Here is an 18,624-nt window from a genome sequence, read left to right on the forward strand (position 1 = left end):
TTGTTTTGTTTTGTTTTGTTTTCATTTTTTACTCTCCTTCAACATTGTCATGGCAGGGGTGGGGAAATGGAGAGGACACCAGAAGGAAATTTTAGGTCTCCAAGTCTGTATTCTGCTCTCTTAATTTTCACCAAAGAGACATGAAAGAAATTACACAATAGACTGTAAAAATTACCTGATAGGGAGCTCTCTTTGGAGTACTGTGTGTACAAAGTAGACCATCACTCCACTGAAACATTGGGTGCATGAGGTACGTAGCAGGTAGAAGACTGGGAAATGCAAACGAAAGCCAGGCATACTCCACTCGAAAAGTCTCAGCCTCAGTCTCTGAAGGAGGGTACACATGAGGCTACTACTGACGTACAGGAAGGAAAACCAGTGGAATTTCTCCTCAGGTTTTATATCTTATCCTTTTGAATTACTTTTCTGTGGCTATTTTATAACATGCCCATCTATTAATATAGAGTATTTACATATATATGAGTCATCGACAACAGAACTGTTTGAACTGGTAAGGGTGCACAATCAGAAAAGTTTGGAAACCACTAAGCGTAAATGTAAGTAAATATGTCAACCTTTCAGCATTTGAGAAGTGCATTATCATCTGTTGCTAAGCCATTTGCAGGAACCTTCCAACAAACTATTATTTTGCATTAGCTAATCTTTATCCTTGAGCTTTCCTTTATCACCACTTGGAGGTCACATGCAACCTGAAAGAACCAAACACTGAACTGCTGTGATACCATATTCCTGGAGTCCCAGTACTTCATAATGCAGCTAGAGTATAAATGAGACAATAGAGAGGCTTTTCTTTCACCCCCACCCAGTATAAAACAGCCAGGAATGACCCTCCTTTGGCACAGAATACAAATTAATCCATCAACAACTTCATTGTGATCCTCAAATCTGTCAGTCAGTGACATTTTATATAGGAAAGAGAACTTTATAGGTTCTCTTTGCTTTAATAAAATTGGAATAGAAAATTACATCATATGACACAGGAGTCATTTACATGTTGTAAACATAAATATAATTTGGGAGGGAATTTATTCCTGCATAGGCCCAGAAATCCTGAATAAATAGTTACAAATTAAACTTTCATTGTAGCAGTGGTACACTTCCTCATTAGGAATCTCAGAAGGTTCCACTGTATGCTCTGGGGTTTGTACGTGGTCTTCTACACTTTGCCAGCTTTCAGAAAACACTCATTCAAATTGCAAAAGAGGTGGTTTCCTGCCAGTGCTCCAATCAGGAAGCAGACCTCACCAAGTGCTTGCCTCCTCTGCCAAAGAGCCGCTTCTAGAAGAAGAAAAGCAAGGGTTTAAAAAAGAGAAACCAGAAGAGAAGTGAGAAGGAGACAAAGAAGAAGAGGGCAAAAAGAGAAGAAAATGAAGGTGCTTTCGTATTTTCAGTTGCAACAGTAGCCCCAGTTGACTTTAATTGGTATTCATCTGAGAAAATAAAATCAAGGAAACCAATTGAAAATTATAAAAGAAAATAAAGGTCTGTTTTTGTCTTGAATGTTGAGTTCTGTGTTGTTTTGACTGTTTAGCCCAGTGAATCAGATTTATAATGTGACTCTGCCCCTCACCCCATCCTTTGAAAATAAAAGGACTCTTTGTCTGGTCTTAAAATGTTAAGTAATTGGTGGCATTTTGTGGTAGCCTGGCATCTCAGTCCCTCATCCTTCCTCATCCCACTGCTATGTCTCGTGGTGTTGGATATGTGTATGCTGTGCATGGGCTGCGGGGAGGGGAGCCTTACTTATCTCTAATAGGAGCCACACGACTCCATTACTATACTTGGAAATGTTTCTGTGTTCCGTCTCATTGTGATTCCTTGTTCAAATGTGCTGCCCAAAGATAAATCCATGCTCAATTCTTACAGCTGCCAAATCACATTCTTTGTAGAATTACGTTGTCCTTTGCTTGAATGCTTTTTTCCCCCTTAACAGCAAAAAGGAAAAAATTTCCATTTTTATTTATTAATAGCTATGTTTGTCCTTGTTATATTACATCTTTACTTATCCTTCCTAAGATAACACTACATTGAAATTTTATTTTAAAAAATCAGTCATCCTACCCAGTATTCGACAAACTTTAAGAATTGGGGAGGAAGAAAACTGGGTAAGAATATTTTTTAAACAAAATATATAATCCTGCACTGTTAGGTAATATGGAAGAAGGTTGTCTAAAAATAAAAATTTACTATGTAAACATTCTTATGTCTTGATTAAATCCTAAAACTATTCTCTGAACCCCTTATTTTCCTCATCTTTCAAGAACTGAACAACTAATAACACCTTAGGCCACCTGATACCTTAACCACTCGAATTCATATCTGTTAGGCCTTCCATGCGCTCTCCTCCCCCACCCCTGCTCTATGAAATTACATTTGGCTTTAGATGCAATCTTGCCCTGAGGCAAAAAGAATGCTGATTACTTAAATAACTCAGGGTCCTTTCCTGTCCCATGATTTTATAAAATGGAATTATGCTGTTCAAATGTATCCTTGTTTTTACAACTCCATTTAGTTACTAAGAATGACCTTATGATGTGCTTTCCTGGCCCCAAAGCATTCTCAGTTAACAATTCCCTAACTCATTTTATTCTTGCTCTTAACCCATGAAGTAGTGTCTCCTTTTTGCAGTCCTCCATCCAGCCATCCCTCAAAATCCTCTACATGTTATAAACATTCAAAGAAGAGCCAACAGAGATTTATAAAGCTGTTTTTTAAATGGATTTTTGTATTTTTAGATTACAGTTCTAACTTAGATATATGATTAGGAAGATATACATTAATTATAGAGGAATTAGGGATAGCATATGCTGATGGTAACACAGAACTTTCTAATGGAGGGACTCAATAATCATGCCTACTATTAGGTATTGCTAACCTCAGCAGCAGTTGAAAATTGAATATGAAAACCTAATGAAGCTACTTTTAATCCAAAAGGTGATCCCCTCAAGTTAAGGTATTGTGTATGTTGGCTTTTTTGGCCGTTTGAGACATACTCTTTAAAAAATCTTTAGAATGCTGCATTTTAAGGGAGCCTCACAAATTCATTAACACCTACTGTTAAGCACACAGTTGGAATGATTACTGACCAAACTGGCAGTACAGAATTCTTGTTAAAATCATGGATTCTGGAGCTAGATTATCCAGTTGGAATTCTAGCTCCACCATTTGCTAAGTATGACCTTGAGCAAAGTACTTACCTGCTATGAAATGAAAATCAAATAGATCTGCTTTCAGTATTATTGTGAGCATTAAATTAGATCATGGTAAGCATTTACCCTACTGCCTGGTACACACAAATGTTAACTACAGTTACTACCAATTAGGGAGTCTTTTTAACAATGTCAGAAGTTTAAAATATTCATATGGACCATGGTGGAATGAATAACATTCTAAATTTACTCCTTGGGCCAATATAATTAGTATTCCTCAAATAGTACTCTGGCTCTCTATCAAAGAAAACGTATTAATAGCCCTAATCTTATCTACCACTCTAAGCAAAATCTGAATTTGTCTTTGTTTGTCATTATTGAGAAAGATACAACATCAGGATGCAGACAGTTAAAGAACAAGATGAGAGTTTGATTTGTTCAGATAGATCTAAGTTCCTTTCCTGAACCAGTCTCTAATTTTCTTCTTAAAAATACTTAATTGTAATATTTTCTTCCCAGGTCTTACAAATGCTAGGTAGCTTCTCTTAGGGTGTGCCAGATTTTTCCTTACATATGTATATAAACATATTCCCATTTCATTTTAATTAAGGCATTATTTTTGACAATTGATTTATTTACTGTATTTACAATGTGGCAGGCATTATTATGGCAGTCACATGAAACCTAATAATCCTGTGTGGCACACTATTAGAAGATTTTTATAATCATGTAAACTCCAATGAATGCCATTTCATCATGGAGTCTGGAAAAATTTGAAAATCAGTTCATTCAGTATTGCCAAACCAGGAGAGCTCTATTAGTCGGCATTTCTATCCTTACCAGTAATAATAATAAGGGATATACATGCATGTTTAAAATGTTAAATTATGTGCAGGAATGTTTCTGTGTTGTGTACCTTTTGTACTCTAATTATTTGAACCGAATGGACTCAAGACATGTATGGTGATTTGCTGTTAAGAGAATATTTTGTTAAAGTATCCTATTATTTGATCATTCTAAAAATCTTACCCAATATAACTAAGAGCTATGGGTATGTTGGGGGTTTTTTTGTTTGTTTGTTTTTGTTTTTAGGATTTTTTTAGTAAATTTTTGGAGTGTTAAATAACTATTTCTTACAACCAGATTCATATGTCTCTTTTTTTGGACATTGCAGGTGAAAGTAGGGAAGAGAAGTTAGGAGATTCATTGCAAGATTTATACAGGGCACTGGAGCAAGCCAGTCTGTCACCACTGGGAGAACACCGCATTTCAACCAAGATGGAATACAAGCTGTCCTTTATAAAGAGGTGTAATGACCCTGTGATGAATGAAAAACTACACAGGCTAAGAATTCTCAAAAGCACTTTAAAGGTAAGATATGAAATGGAGGGAGAAATTCCTTTCAAGAGATTCACTCCTGAACACAAAGTGGATTACCAGGTACTCTAACTGGAAAAATCCTACATGGGGAAGGCTGGGGGGCTGGGGAAGTTGAGGTGGGGGTACAGGTAAGCAAGAAGAACCTGAAGCTGAGCTGTTCCTATAGCACAATAAGTGTATTGGTAAAATAGAAATAATTTTAACCTTTCATTAACATCTTAAAGCACTGACTAAATGTTAAGTCACTTCATTCTAGGAGAAAACAGGATGTAATTTTTTTTCCCAGAAATGCAGAGCTGGTGTTATTCCTCAGTCTTTCATTTTTCTAAGATAAGCCATATAGTTATTAATGTAGTTATTTGAAGAACACTCTACCCCAAACAGGCCCTGCCCCCTTGAAAGATCAAAAACATAAAAGAACTTACAGAGAAGGTGAAGCAGTGATTTCAGGAGACAAAAGGTCAAAAGGGTTCCTTTGGGAAGTCTTTCAGATCCATAGTCTGCTTGGTTGAGGTTTTGTAATTTTGGAACATAAGTGAGTACCAAAGCGATAAACAAAATAGAAAATGAATGATTTGAAACAATTTCCAGTAGCAAGCGGCCAAGTTTTCAGTCAATTAGCTTTTGATGGGTATTCATGCAAATACTAATGCAAATCATTGGGACAACTTAATGGCCTATTGGTAACCAAGACCAGAACTTTAAGAAGAGCTAGAATACTCATAAGAATAATTATGCAGACCAGCCCTGCTCCAAACATATCCTCACAGCCCCGCAGACTCTCACCCCCAGTCGGGTGGAAACTGCCTGGTTGCAAAAGTAGGCAGAGCCTTTTGAAGCTAGTCAGTCTCACCAGTGTATTTTAGAGACCTGCTCCTGCCCCTTTCTCTTTCAGCCCCTTGCCCCTGGCTTTAATGCTCTGTAAATTACCCAAAGCGTTTTCTTCCAGTAGCAAAGAATATGAGCTCCTGCCAGTGTTCGGTTCACTGAGTATTGATGGATCACCAGGTATGTGACCCTGTGCTCCACTCTGGGTCAAAGATGATGAAGTGCCACTGTAAAGAAATGCCCCTTGCTGGTAAAATGAACTACAGATCCCTGTACTTTTCAGTGTGGGAACTGATAGGGACTGGAAATCTCCCATTAGGGAAGGACAACTGCCCAAGCAACTTCCGGGCACTATAACAGGCCCCTCAGGCACAGGCAACTGCCACCATCCTGGGTCCCGGCATCCTCAGTCCCAGGCCTGCTGTCTTCATGTGGCCCCCAGGACCAGCACAGCTGCTTAGGCACATTGCTGTCTTCCCTCCCAACTCTGGCTAGCCCAATCCGTTCCTTCCCACTTTGAGCAGAACATTCCAAAGATTTCCCTGCCCCTTCCTTGAGCCTGTAAGAGACAGGATTTAGTATCTCAGACTGTCTTACCCCCTCCTCCCCTGCCCCACCTCCCACCTGAGGAGGGTGTGCTGTGGTGAATCACCCCAGAGTGAAAGCAGACCTCCAGTGTGGAAGGGAGGGCCATTTTTTATTGCAGGCCCCCAGTGCTACAGGAAGCGAGCCATAACATTCACACAGGAAGAATTATGTATTTGTGGTGACAGGAGGGCCATGCTCACTCTCTCATGGAAGCATGAGGAGCTGACCATCTAGCAGGAGAGACAGGACAGTGCAAAAGTAACTTACACAGAATGTGGTAAGGCTGCACTCAATGGCAGTGATAAACTGTTATGGGGACATAAGTGAGAAAGAAAACGTTTTTATCGATTGTTAAAGGAAGGCTTCAAGTAATGAGAGGCATTTGAACTGGATCTTAAAGAATGAGGAAGTTCTCCAAAGGCAGAGATTGGAAACAGAACAAGCCAAGAGAAAAACCACACAGAGTGGGCAATATGTTGCATGCCTTGCGTGTAGAGCAAAGTGCACTATGATCTGAGTCTAAATAGCCGAGTTTATCAGAGCCGTTTCTTAGGGGCTTCTTAATATTTTTCCTATTAACATTTTACTTTAAACTTGAATGAAAGGCTGCCCCCATCTTAACTGTTGTATCCTTTTGCTTTTCAGGCCAGAGAAGGGGAAGTAGCCATTATTGATAAAGTCCTAGACAATCCAGACTTGACATCTAAAGAATTCCAACAGTGGAAGCAGATGTACCTCGATCTTTTCTTGGATATCTGTCAAAACACCACCTCGAATGACCCACTAAGTATTTCCTCTGAAGTAGATGTAATCACTTCCTCTCTAACACACACTCATTCATATATTGAAACTCACGTGTAAGTGTTTTCTGCCCTCTGGCCACCTGATACCTTCTGGTACTTTGAACAAATATATAACGTAGTTTTTATATCAGTGTGTGGGACACTTGACAAGCTACACTTTAATGTTATCAAACTAGATGAAACAAATCATATATGGTAATAATACCACTGTCTTTAATGAGCATTTGTATATTTTATATGCAGTTAGTGCTCAGCTTATGTTTACCGTGTGCAAAATCAACTTCAATGACTTAAAATTAACTTTTGCAAACAACTCTGAAGACAGGTGGTCTTCAAGTAGTAAAAACACAAAAAGGCAGTTTTCTATCTGAGGTCATCTTTTCTCCCTTTAAGTTAATTTTGTATAAACAAGACTTCAAAAGTAAATCACAGTTTTTCAGGTGCAGACATCCTTGTGGGTGGGAAAGAATTTAAACCTTTTTTATATTTATTAAAATGTTCTAAGAATTTTCTTAAACATTGCACAAAGTTTAATGCTGTAGTTTTATTTTTGTGAAATGTAGATGCGCACACAGAGTTGAGCAAAACAGAAGAGCATCAAACACAAGAAAAGTTCAGGTATCTAATATTCATCTTAATAGTCTATTAACTTGTGAAAGCCAGTTAATGGAAATTCTATTACAAATCTATGGGGACACTTAATGGTGTATCAGGGCAAAGCTTTGTAAAATGTTTTTGTAACTCAGACCAAAATTGAAGATAGAGCTGCTTTATTTTCTTGGTTTAAATCCTCCTTTATTTTTGTAGTGACGAAATGCTGATTGTGTACAGAGGAATTTGAGAGTGGATTTTTTAAAATACACTTAATTCACCCAGAAAGGCAGCTACCAGTTGTATATATATATAATATATATTATATATATATTATATATATATACACACACACACATATATACACATATATATATAATTTCAGCCCAAACTCATGTTTTTAAATGCCAATTCCTAAAAAACAAGGTATACACTGAAGTGAATCCACTTTCCAGTTAGTTTCCACTCCTCCCCCCACCCTAGTCCATTAATTAAATGTATGTAATTAATACTTCAGGCCGGGAAGTAAAATATGTTTAGTTACAGGCTGATGTGTTTTAATATAGAAAACAATGTTGAAAAATAAAAATGTACCTCTCTCCAGAGGAGCAAGAGAATGATGGTCATTCAGAGATAGAATACATCGAATATACGAGAGAAACCATGTATAGGTTTTTCCTAGCTTCATGAATTATTCTATAGACTTGATGAAGTCTATGAAAAAGGCCTCTTGGTATATTTCCATTTATAAGCATCTCGTTTTTGAAACTGATCACAGCATGATAATGACTGTGCTGCTTTTTAGTGTCTGGCTGCATAACGTCCAAGTCACAATTTGCTGTTTTGTTTTTTTTTTTTGGAGGAAAGGACCCTCCTTTACTATTCTATATCCTAAAACCTACTTCTAATCAGCTTTATACTGTTGCCTGTACAGCTCAGTGAATGTACTTTCATCTCTAAGAGTTCAGATATATGCCAGTGAATATTTTTGCTGTAGAGGAGAAGGTAAAAACCCCACAATGGGGATCTTTTTCTTTGCTTTTGAAACCACCATTGAATCACTGTCATTTCGCAGACTTTGCACAACTGTACAGGAGAGTGGCCTTTCTACAGCACATTTTCAGTAATCCTATATTTAGTCAAAATGGATGAGAAATCATGTATTAATGTTTGTATGGAATTTTGGGTCCAGTGTAATATTTTTATCATTTAAAAAAACCTATTTGTAAAAACATTTATTTACTGCATGGATATTGATGCACATTAAATTTGTGGGATTTTGTATATGTAAAAAAACAAAACAAAACCTCTTGTCCTAAAATGAAGTGTGCTTGTTACAGGTGTTTAGATTTATTGATGTTTACTAGACCAATGTGTACATTCACTTAAAAATATATGTACCTAATGGACATGTCATGGATACAGTGGCCAGGTTGTGCCCTGTAAACAGGGAGCAGTTGATGGAAAGACTAGCTGTGTTACTACTAAGCAGCTTTTACTTTTGTAAAGTCAGCTCTGTTGTTTTAAATGGTAAAAATTAAAATAATGAATTTTAAAAGACTCGTGGCTAGCCTAGCATGAAAGAGACCTTTTAACACTATATATCTGTACATTTTATTGCATTAGTTTCAAATCTAGGAGAGAGGCAGCACTGTAAACTGAAGTCAAATAAATTCAGCTCTTAATGAATCCTTATAAATCACCGACTTTATTCATGCAGAATCCTTACCCCATTTCTTTGTGACCTAATCACACAGCTACCATCCCCTTCCCCCCTTTTGCCCTCCACAGTTAGGAGTTCTGACTTGGCCACTCCCTGGTGGTACACGCCAGAAGATGCACCTGTTCACTGTATACAAGCATCTTTTCCGAGACCCTGCCAGAGCAAGCCGGTTTCCTGTTTATTTGACACAACTTTAAAATTTAACCTACTCCTCTTTCATTTCTCTGTGATTCTTCTGGGAAGTTGCAGGGGGAGGGGGCGGGAGGAACCACCACCAAAAATTAATTTTTTTTTTACAAATATAACCTACGTCATGAGTGCAGAATGAACATTTAAAGAGGATGAAAGAATTAAACTGTTTCTTGTTGTTGTTAGTTGTTGCACTTAATGTGAGGACCCTGATTATTATGGCTAACTAAGGGTTGCTGAGATAAATTGTAAAATCAGTGAGCCACCCTAAAGCCAAGGCAAAAACAGACTAGGGGTATGGACGAGGGACAGAAAAGCTTAACCTAGTACACTTACTCAAAAAAAAAAATAGAGGTGCTTTCTTAGAGATCTTTTTCCTCTCAGCTACATATTTATATTAAACCATCAAAGCAGAACTGTAACCATGGTTCTGGATCATAAAATCACTTCTTACAATGATCTCATGCTATTTAACCAAAGCACTTCGCTTCACTATTTTTACAGCTAATACCATCTTCTTGGGCTATTTATTACAGTCTTTATAGCTAACAATTTTCAGGGTTTTGTATATAACTTATTGGATAGATTGGCCTTTTTTGTTTGTTTGGCATAAAAATAATCACTGTTTAGCCCCTAGGGAAACGAATTATAAGATGGAAAATGGGGCATATTTTATTTTCAAAAGTCCATCTTTAGCCCAACAGGAGTCTTCTAGAACCCCAACTCACTGAAGCCGATTCGTGTATCCTTCTATTTGACCCCTTCTGTTTCCCATTTTCAGCTTAAGGTCAAATGGACCTCGTTGGCCAAGCCCTCACTTGCCTGCTTAACCTTTCAGAGCCACTCTGCTCCCAGAGTCCCATTCTCAGGAAAGCCCACGTGTTGCTCTGTAAGCCTGCTCTAGCGCGTCTTTCTCCTCTGACGCCCTGACAGTGCACTAACCCATTGAGCCCAGCACTGAATCCAGCGCCTCTCCGAGCTCTCGCTCCCTCTCCTCGTCCCCACCCTCGGCCAGCTGCAACACCACGCACTGCAAGCCGCTCCAGGCCCAGGGCAGCGCACAGCCTGTGTCCTCCCAGCGGTCCTGGTCGAGGTCATAGCCCACCACGTTGCGGGTAGGCACCTGTCGCGAGTTCCGCCACTTGAGGCCCCCCACCAGCAACGCGGTCTCTTCCACTACCGCCAGCCCATAGCAGAAGCGGTCGTAGGGTAGCGGCCTAAGCCGCGTCCACTGGTCCGTGCCGGGGTCGTAGCGCTCGATCTCGGAGAAGGGCTCGTAGCGCCCCAGAAAGGCGAACACCGCGCCGCGCAGCACAGCCATGTGGTGCCCGAAACGGGCCGTGCCCATGGGCGCCCTCTTGCTCCATGCGCGCTCCCCGGGGCCCAGGGAGTACACGTCCCGGAGGCTACTCGCGCTGCCCTCGTCTCTCCCCACCTTGCCCCCAGAGACGTACACGATGCCGCGGTCCCCAACGGCCCCCGCGTGGCCGTGCAGCGCCCGAGGCAAGGCCCCGACCGCTGTCCAGCGGTCCCGGCGCAGGTCGTACATCTCCACGGAGGCCAGCGCCTCGCCGCCCGCGCCCAGGCCTCCGACAGCCAGGAGCCCCTCGCCCACCGCGCCGCACCAGAAGTGGGCCCGCGCTTCACGCATAGCTGGCACTGCCGTCCACGCGTGGAAGCGCGGGTCGTAACGGTGCACTTGGGCAGTGACATCCCGCGGGCCATCGGCCTGGGGAGCGGAGGCGCCGCCGGAAGGGCTCTCCCCGCCCAGCACAAACAGGAAATTGCCCGCAGCGCACACGCTGTGCCCCAGAAGGGGTGCAGGCAGCATCGTAAGTCTGCGCCAGTGGTGATTGTGCATGTCGAAGGCCACCACGTCCTGGGTGAGCTCCCACTCCTCCTCCTCCTCCTCCTCCTCTTCCTGCTCTTCTAATTGCTCTTCTTCCTGCTCCTCCTCCTCCTCTTCTTCCTCTTCCTCCTCCTCCTCCTCCTCCTCGGGCTCCTCAATGGGGCCCCTGACCCTGGCTTCTCCCCGCGGGGCTGCCACCTCCACTGTCACCATTTTCCGTCCCCTGCGTCCCCCGACCAACAAGATGCGGGTCTGGGGACTCCGGACGCTGGTCTGCTCGCCCTGCAGGAGAGGCTGGCGGGAGGGCGCTGTGTGATAGTTGAGGGCCTGGATGATTAGGCTCTTGACTCGGGCAGGCAGTACGAGGCCGGAGCCCGAGTACACGCGCCGCAGCACGTCAGCTGGTACCAGGCCAAAGCGAACGCGCTCCAGCAGCGCGGCGCAGTGGGCCAGACGTTCGGCCTCGGGCTCCTGCCGCAGCCAGGCCAGCGTCAGGCCCAGCAGCTGGGCCTCGGGCACCCGCGCCACGTCGGGGGCACCGAGCACGGCCCTCAGCGACGCGGGGTTGAGCTCCAGCAGCCCCGCGGGGCCCGCGCCCTCCATCAGCAGCTCGCGCAGGTGGCGCACGATGCAGCCCTCCGCCATGGCCAGCGTGTGCACCAGGCCAAAGCGCGCTGCCACGTTGGCTACAAAGCAGCAGTTCTCCGGGGCCAGCTGGCTCTCCAGGTAGCGGTCACACAGACCCAGGGCCTCAGTGACCTGCAGGTAGCTGGCCGCCTCCAGCGTGTCCTCCACCGTGTCTATGGAGAGCGGCAGCCAGGCTGTGTAGATGAAGTCCAGCAGGCGCTGCAGGCCGGCGGCCGACGGCACATGTAAGTGGATTACGCGCGCCCGGGATTCCCGGGTATGGCTTTTGAACAGGGCCCTAAAGTAGTCGCTGGAACACGCGAGGAGCGACTTGTGCGCCGGGAACTCGCTGCCCTCGGCCTCCAGGGTCACGTCGCACAGGAAGCCCTCGGCGCGCAGAGCCTGGTAGCCGGTGAGCAGTGCTCCACCATGAGCTTTGCAGTAAGACAGGAAGTAACTCATGATGTCCAGGGCGGGAGGCTGCCGGGCTCTGGCTGGGCCTACGGCCAGCCAGAAGCAGCCTGAGGCATGCCGGCCACGGGGTCCCCGAGCCCCGCCCCCCGCGCCAGCCACAGAGCTCCTAGAGGGGACCCATGTTTCACTGCTCAGCTTGAAGCCCGGGGCTCCTTAATCCGGGTCCACAGATCTCCCCGCACCTCTCTCAGAACAAATCCTGTTTGGAAGCCATTTCCAGAAGCTCCCAGTAGTGGAGGGCACTGAGTTGGGAGTCTTCCGAGGGGTGCAGGGTTTGGTTTTGGCAGGTGCCAAGGCTGCCAGTGCGTTGCCCACAGCCCCCTCCCCGGCCCAGTTCGGGGGGCTCACACGGCGCGCCAGGGACCGCGGGGGCCGCGCTCCATCACCTGCAAGGGCCGGGCTGCGGGTGAACTGATTCCCGGGTGGGGGGTGCCGGATCTCCGACGGCGCAGACGCGGCCGGGCTCGGGGCGTCCCGGGACTGCGGGACGAGGGCTCTGACCTCCCGGGGGTGAACGAGGAGGACAGGTTCTGCGGGCACTCGCGAGGGCCGGGGACAACTGGCCACGGGGCAGGGGGGTGAGCTTGTTCCTCCCGGAGGATCAAGTCAAAGCCTGAGGGATTAGGGAGGGGGAGGGCGGCGCGGGTCAGCGCGGCGGGTGGGAGGCGTGATTGGGCGCCGCACGTAACATGGCAGTAGCTCACAGCGACAGGAATAGCGCGCGACCTCGGCCTGCCCGGCGCACCCCGCCCCGCGCCCCTGCTACTAGCCCGGAACCAAGGGCTGGGGCGCGGGAGGAAGCGACCTGGGCCTGGGACCTGACCCCGGCGACCCAACGAGCCACCGGTCACCAGGGACCCGGCTAGGGGTGCCGAGGGCGCTCGCCAGAGAGGCGCGAGTCTCCGGGGAACCTGCGCCAGGTAGTGTCTGGGGAGAGACGCGGGGCCTGAGTTTGGCTCCCCAGTGCCCCAGCGCCTAGGAAAGAAGCGACTGACTCGCAACTTGCTGCTTTAAGGAGGCCTAATTAAAAAGGGCGCGAGCGGGGATTAAGCGGCGGTTTTGCGCGCTGACACCCAGGAGGCCGCCACACTCAAAAGGAGCCACTGGCGGGAACCGCGCCCGGGCAAATCCCGGGCTCCCCGCCAGCTGCGCTCCGCAGCACGCCCCTCATCTGGGCTCACCCTGGCGAGATGCGGGGCCTACTCTGCGCCCTTGCGGAGGCAGCTCGTGGCTGCCGGGCTGCTGGTCTCACATTCCGCCTGCGGGAATTTGCTTCCACGCCCACTCCCGACCCCAGACGAGTGAGTTCTCCCATCGTGTTCTTGGACTCTGCCCGGCCCATCCCTTGGCAAAGTGGACAAAGCAATTGTAGGTGACTTCCTTTAAGAAAGTAATTCATTCCAGTTTCTCTCCCTGACTTAACAGGCTCTGATCTAATTACTGCCCGCTGCACCTTCAATGCCACCGCGAGATAGAAGGCAGTAAAGTTAGTTGCAAAGCTGGGTATAGGCTGGACTTTCGTAGGAACCCTCCTCATGAAGTTATTTTTGTAAGGTGCAGCCAGCGCACAAATGATGACTAAAACCACCTCAATCTTGAGACCTTAGGAAAGCATTTCTCTATCAGTTCCGTCCTGCTCTTAAATAGCTAAATGATTACTGTAACTATTCTTTATTGCCAATCTGGAAGCTTCTGTTTGGCTTTCATCCAGAATTGATTTTTCTGTTTTCTAATGCAACTCCTCTCGTAGTCTGTTTTCTGTGAACCTTTTGAGGGCATCTAAAGTAACTTGCACTTCTGACAGTTGGGGTTGTATTTCACAGGGAAAAAAAAAGTCCAAGGAAGGATAAAATGCCCTCATTTTCTGCCTGGTATGCCGACGGTACTTACAGGTCTCCAATTAGAAGTAATTTCTGAGGTGCGTGAAAATATTGGTAAAATGATTTCACTTTCTTGTCAAATATAGAACTGCTTGATGACTTAAATTAGCCAAATTATGAAATGCAGGCAAGGGCTCAGGTTGAGGGATTGCTTAAACTTCCCAGGCTAAAAATGCTCCAATTTGAATTCCTGATGTTAGAGCTACAGGTACGTTCAAAGGGGTGCTGCTTGGCTTTTTTTTTTTTTAAGTACTAAAGTTCTTAGTCCTAACATTCAAAAATAAAATACCAATTTGGTGTGCTTTGCACAGATATGAATGGTGAAATTAAATAGCCTTTACTTGACCTAATAGAATTTTGCTAGGAGGGATATTTGAGATCATTTAACCAAACCCTTTCCTATCGCAATTTCTTGTTTTTCTTTTTAAACGTGGCAAATGAGCCCCAGAGAGAGTACTGTTTGTCTGGGTGACTTGGATATTAAATTACAGAGTCTGGATGGGAATCCAGGGCTCCCTCCCCACTATATTATGTGACCTTGCATATGATAAAAATAAAATAGTGCAACACAGTCAGTTTATTTAAACCAAATTTGAGTGTTGAAGTTGAAGTACAGTTTCTTAAATAGCATATATTTTTAACCCCCAAATCGAATCACATCCCATCAGGTCTGTCCATCACCAAGCATTCCGGTTGAATCCAACATGTCACACTCACTTTAGAATAAAGATGCTGAGGAAGACTTTAAATTCTTAACATCAGAAGTGCAATTTTACATAACAAGTACTTGCGGGCCCAACAGGGCACCTGAACTTGTTCTGCCATTGAGGATGTGACGAGCTGTGTTACCTGAAGAAGTTTTCGTATTAGGTATGTGTTTACAAGGTCTTGTTTAGAAAATGTAACTGTCAGCCCATCCAAGAACATTCTTGTCCTTTGAGTAAAGTTTATGGAATTATCAGTATTTTAATTTCTGTGCAATATTAAGTATGCTAGATAACATTTCAGTGTGTGCTTTTTTAGCTGTTGTGGTAGATATGGGTCCTAAGTTGGGTCTGCAATGCAACCTGAACACATGGTGGGTCACAGATATGATAGGATGTGATCATTATGTTGAGAATGATCTAAAGAGACGGCCCCTCCCCTTTAGACTCTGAACTTCTGGAAGGCAGGGACTGTTTCTTTTGGTCTTTGTTTCTCCAGCCCCTATCATGGTCTTTGGCATAAGTAATGTTGAGTTGGACAGATACAGGGAATGGCACCATCAGTTCTCAGAGAAGTAAAGGGCATTTTTAAATTGAAATATAACTTAGATACAATGTCATATTGGTATCAGATTAACAATTTGGTGATTCATCCATTATGTACATTATTAAATGCTCATCATGGTAAGTGCAGTTACCACCTGTCACCATCCAGTAAAAGGTTATTAAGAAGAACTTGTATGGGATAATTCCTTCTCTCTGATTTTCTTTCTTCCCTTCACACAGCTGGGGTTGAAGGCACATCCTGGTAAGGCCAAGAGCAACCTCCCTAGGAATCAGGTGTGTGGCCAGGGGTGGCGCTAACTGGGGAGTCCAGGTGGAAGGCCAGACTGTCACTTCTGGCCCCACCCCCGTTGTAGCCTGGCTCCGCCTTGCAGCCTGAGTCCTTTCCCAGACCAGCCCCACTGCTCTTCCTCCTACCAGGACGCAGGGCTCCAGGTGCCCCCCCCCGCTTCCCCCCCAGTTTGTATGGCTGGGCTTGAAAGCCCAGCTACGTACTCCGGCATGCCTGTTGGGACCTGCAATGTGTCCTGAAGCCCCCAGCCCTTGTCAGTACTGTAATGTGCTATCCACGCTCCCATCCACACACCTGCACCTCCTGTGGCAGAACCTACACCACAGTCCTCCAAGCGCCCTCCTCACCTCCCACGTCAAGGTGGCACTATAGGGTCAGCCATGGCACTCCACCTTCCCTGAGTTGCCCCTACCTAGCTAAACCTAAATTCCATAGCTCTCACCTCTAAAATAATTGTGTATGTTGAAAAAATCCAAAACTACAAATGCCCATGTATAACGGACACTTAAAATTTTTTTTGCAAATGTAATGTGCTTTTTTGGTAGCAGCTGTATTGAGATATAATCCACATACCATACAATTCACCACTTAAAGTGTGCCATTCAGTGATTCTTAGCGTATTTACAGAGTTGTACAAACATCACCACAGTCTAATTTTGCAGCACTTTCATCACCTCAGAAAGAAACCTTGTGCCCTTTAACTCTCACCTCTCTATACCACCGGCCACCCCCCAGCCCTAAGCAACCACTGATATACTCCCCATCTCTATGGATTCTGGGTATTTCATGTAAATGGAATCTTACAACATGTGGTCTTTTGTGACTGACTTTGACTTAGCATGATGTTTTCAAGATTCATCCATTGTAATGCACTTTTGAGGAAGAAAAAGACTATGTATTAGAATAACATAGAGAACCTTTTCTCAAAGCCACAAAACTCTAAAATGTGCTTGTTTGATAGTGAGGATTATTTTGGCAGGTTAATTGTTTACCATCCATCATTATGGGCTCCTTTTAATCCCTATATGTTTCCTTCCAACACATGGCTCTGGCAACCTCTGTGGAGAGGCTATTACTAGAAATTGACACATAAACTAAGATAACTGTGAAAGCATGATTAAAAACAATAACAGACATGTGACAGAGGAAAAAAAAATCCCACGTTATCTTTATCCTCTCCTGAGATCATTTTTTGTATATGTGAAATATATTTTATGTTTGTGACATGCAATTCAAGCAGAAGGATTTGAAGGGGCGGAATGTGTGTACGTGTGTGTGCTGTAATCATGAGTGATTTTGGCATTCTGGCCCAGCTGCCTGCCTAACAAGCAGCATGGCAGTAGGAAAGGATTCAACTTTGAGGTCATACAGACCTGGGCTCCAATTCCAGATCTGCCCCATGTGACTTCCAGTGACTTCAATTCTATGAGTGTCATTTTATTATTTTTAAAAGGACGATAATGACTCTACACTCATAGCACTCTTAAAGAATAAAATTAGATTATATATATGACTACTCCTAACACAAGTACATGCAACATATGTGAGCTTTTGCTGCTTCTCCGTCCCTTGACTAAAACCTTCTGGAAACTGATAGCACCAGAGCCCAAGCAGCCGGGAAATTTAACAGAGTAGTGGTTTTCAGTGATCTTCATGCAGTATCACCTACGAACCTGTTAAAAAGTGGAAATTCTTGGCCCCATGTCAAACTTAGGGCATCAGAAACTGTGAGAATCAGCCCAGCCATCTGCTTTAACAAGCCCTCCCAGTGATTCTGATACGTACGAGAGAGTGAGCACCACTGTAACAGAGAATCATTCATCACTGCTACTGCGTCCTGGATTCAGTGTTCTGGGTGTAATGTCAACATTTTCCAAAAAAAAAAAGGAAACCCGCTAGTTCCAAAAGGTCAGAGGTCAAAGACCCAGATGACATAAAGTAGTGGCCTCTGCCCCATGTCATGTGACTGGTCATATTAGCAACAATAGACTGTGGGCTTGTCCTTCCCCCCAACAAGATGATGATACCAACAGCAGATCACTGAAGCATGAGACTATGACTTGGTAACTAACAGAGTTCCCCAAACCACATTTGATTGAATACTGAAGTCAGAAGGTACTTGCAGCCCCAATTTCCTATCTGGATGCCACATTTCAAGAGGCACTCAGATGTCCAAAAAGGCCAGCCAGAAGGAGGTGGGGTCTAGAAACATTCTTTCTCATCTAGGGAACAGGTGAAGGAGCTGGAGCTATTAGGCTAAAAGAACCCTCTGGGGATTAAATAGCTCTTTACAACTTCCTGTAAAGGGCAAGAGGGACAGAGGGGTTTTGTGGCCACAGAGGGCAGACCCAGGACCAGCAATGAGAAGTTACAAAGAGAAATTTAGCCACAGGATAAATGGGAACCTTCTAGCAATTTAGAACCTTGAAAAAAAATATACAAGTGGAAGTTGAATGTGCCAGGCCCTAAGAAGAGTTGCCTGAGGCTTGGAGAAGGTAGGGAACTTGTCCAAGGTGACACAGTTGTGCAGACCTCCCAGCACCCCGTCCCTTTGTGGGCAGACAGCTCTGGGCCACCAGAGCCTACCTTGCCTGTGCGTGTGAGCAGAAGCAAAGATGCCCACAAGTTTACTTCTCCTGGGACCATCCTTGGTCAACAACAGATGAGTAGGCCGGCAGCCCCCTTTCCCAGATGTGACCCAACTGTTTCCAGACAGCCTGTAAAGAATTAAACCAAAGTCACCTTGTGTGGGACCCTGCTTGGTGTCACATGCTTGCTTGACCTCCTGCCCAATCATTTCTGGGAACACTTCCTAATAAATGACTTTCACAGGGATCCTCAACTCAGGAGGACCCCCTGCCTCTGGGGAGCCCAGCCCAAGACACACAGCCAGCAGGTTGCCCAGAAGCCGATGGCACATGTTACGTCCACAAAGGGCCATCTGTCATCCGCTTGCAGACAT

General features: G+C 44.8%; 2 protein-coding genes and 1 long non-coding RNA gene across 6 annotated transcripts in view; 2 read left to right on the forward strand and 1 right to left on the reverse strand.

Moving 5' to 3' along the window:
- Positions 1-8,771, forward strand: part of CNKSR2 (connector enhancer of kinase suppressor of Ras 2) — a 250,220-nt gene extending 241,449 nt beyond the window's left edge. For all 4 annotated transcript variants that reach the window (XM_017659437.3, XM_017659438.3, XM_017659439.3 and 1 more), the window contains 2 exons: positions 4,345-4,541; positions 6,612-8,771. In XM_017659437.3, the coding sequence (XP_017514926.1) occupies positions 4,345-4,541; positions 6,612-6,827 (413 nt within the window). In that variant the 3' untranslated portion in view covers positions 6,828-8,771. The remainder of the gene's footprint in view (positions 1-4,344; positions 4,542-6,611) is intronic.
- Positions 7,295-12,813, reverse strand: KLHL34 (kelch like family member 34). The gene has a single exon (XM_037020530.2). It carries the CDS (start codon positions 12,208-12,210, stop codon positions 10,210-10,212), a length of 2,001 nt encoding a protein of 666 aa, XP_036876425.1. The 5' UTR covers positions 12,211-12,813; the 3' UTR covers positions 7,295-10,209.
- A 154-nt stretch (positions 12,814-12,967) lies between these two features.
- The window catches only part of LOC140847541 (uncharacterized), an 81,735-nt gene continuing 76,078 nt past the window's right edge, over positions 12,968-18,624 (forward strand). The window contains exon 1 of the long non-coding RNA XR_012127600.1: positions 12,968-13,142. This is a non-coding gene — a long non-coding RNA (uncharacterized lncRNA). The remainder of the gene's footprint in view (positions 13,143-18,624) is intronic.

This window comes from Manis javanica, chromosome X (genome assembly GCF_040802235.1).
Source record: "Manis javanica isolate MJ-LG chromosome X, MJ_LKY, whole genome shotgun sequence".
NCBI classification, from domain to species: Eukaryota; Metazoa; Chordata; class Mammalia; order Pholidota; family Manidae; genus Manis; species Manis javanica.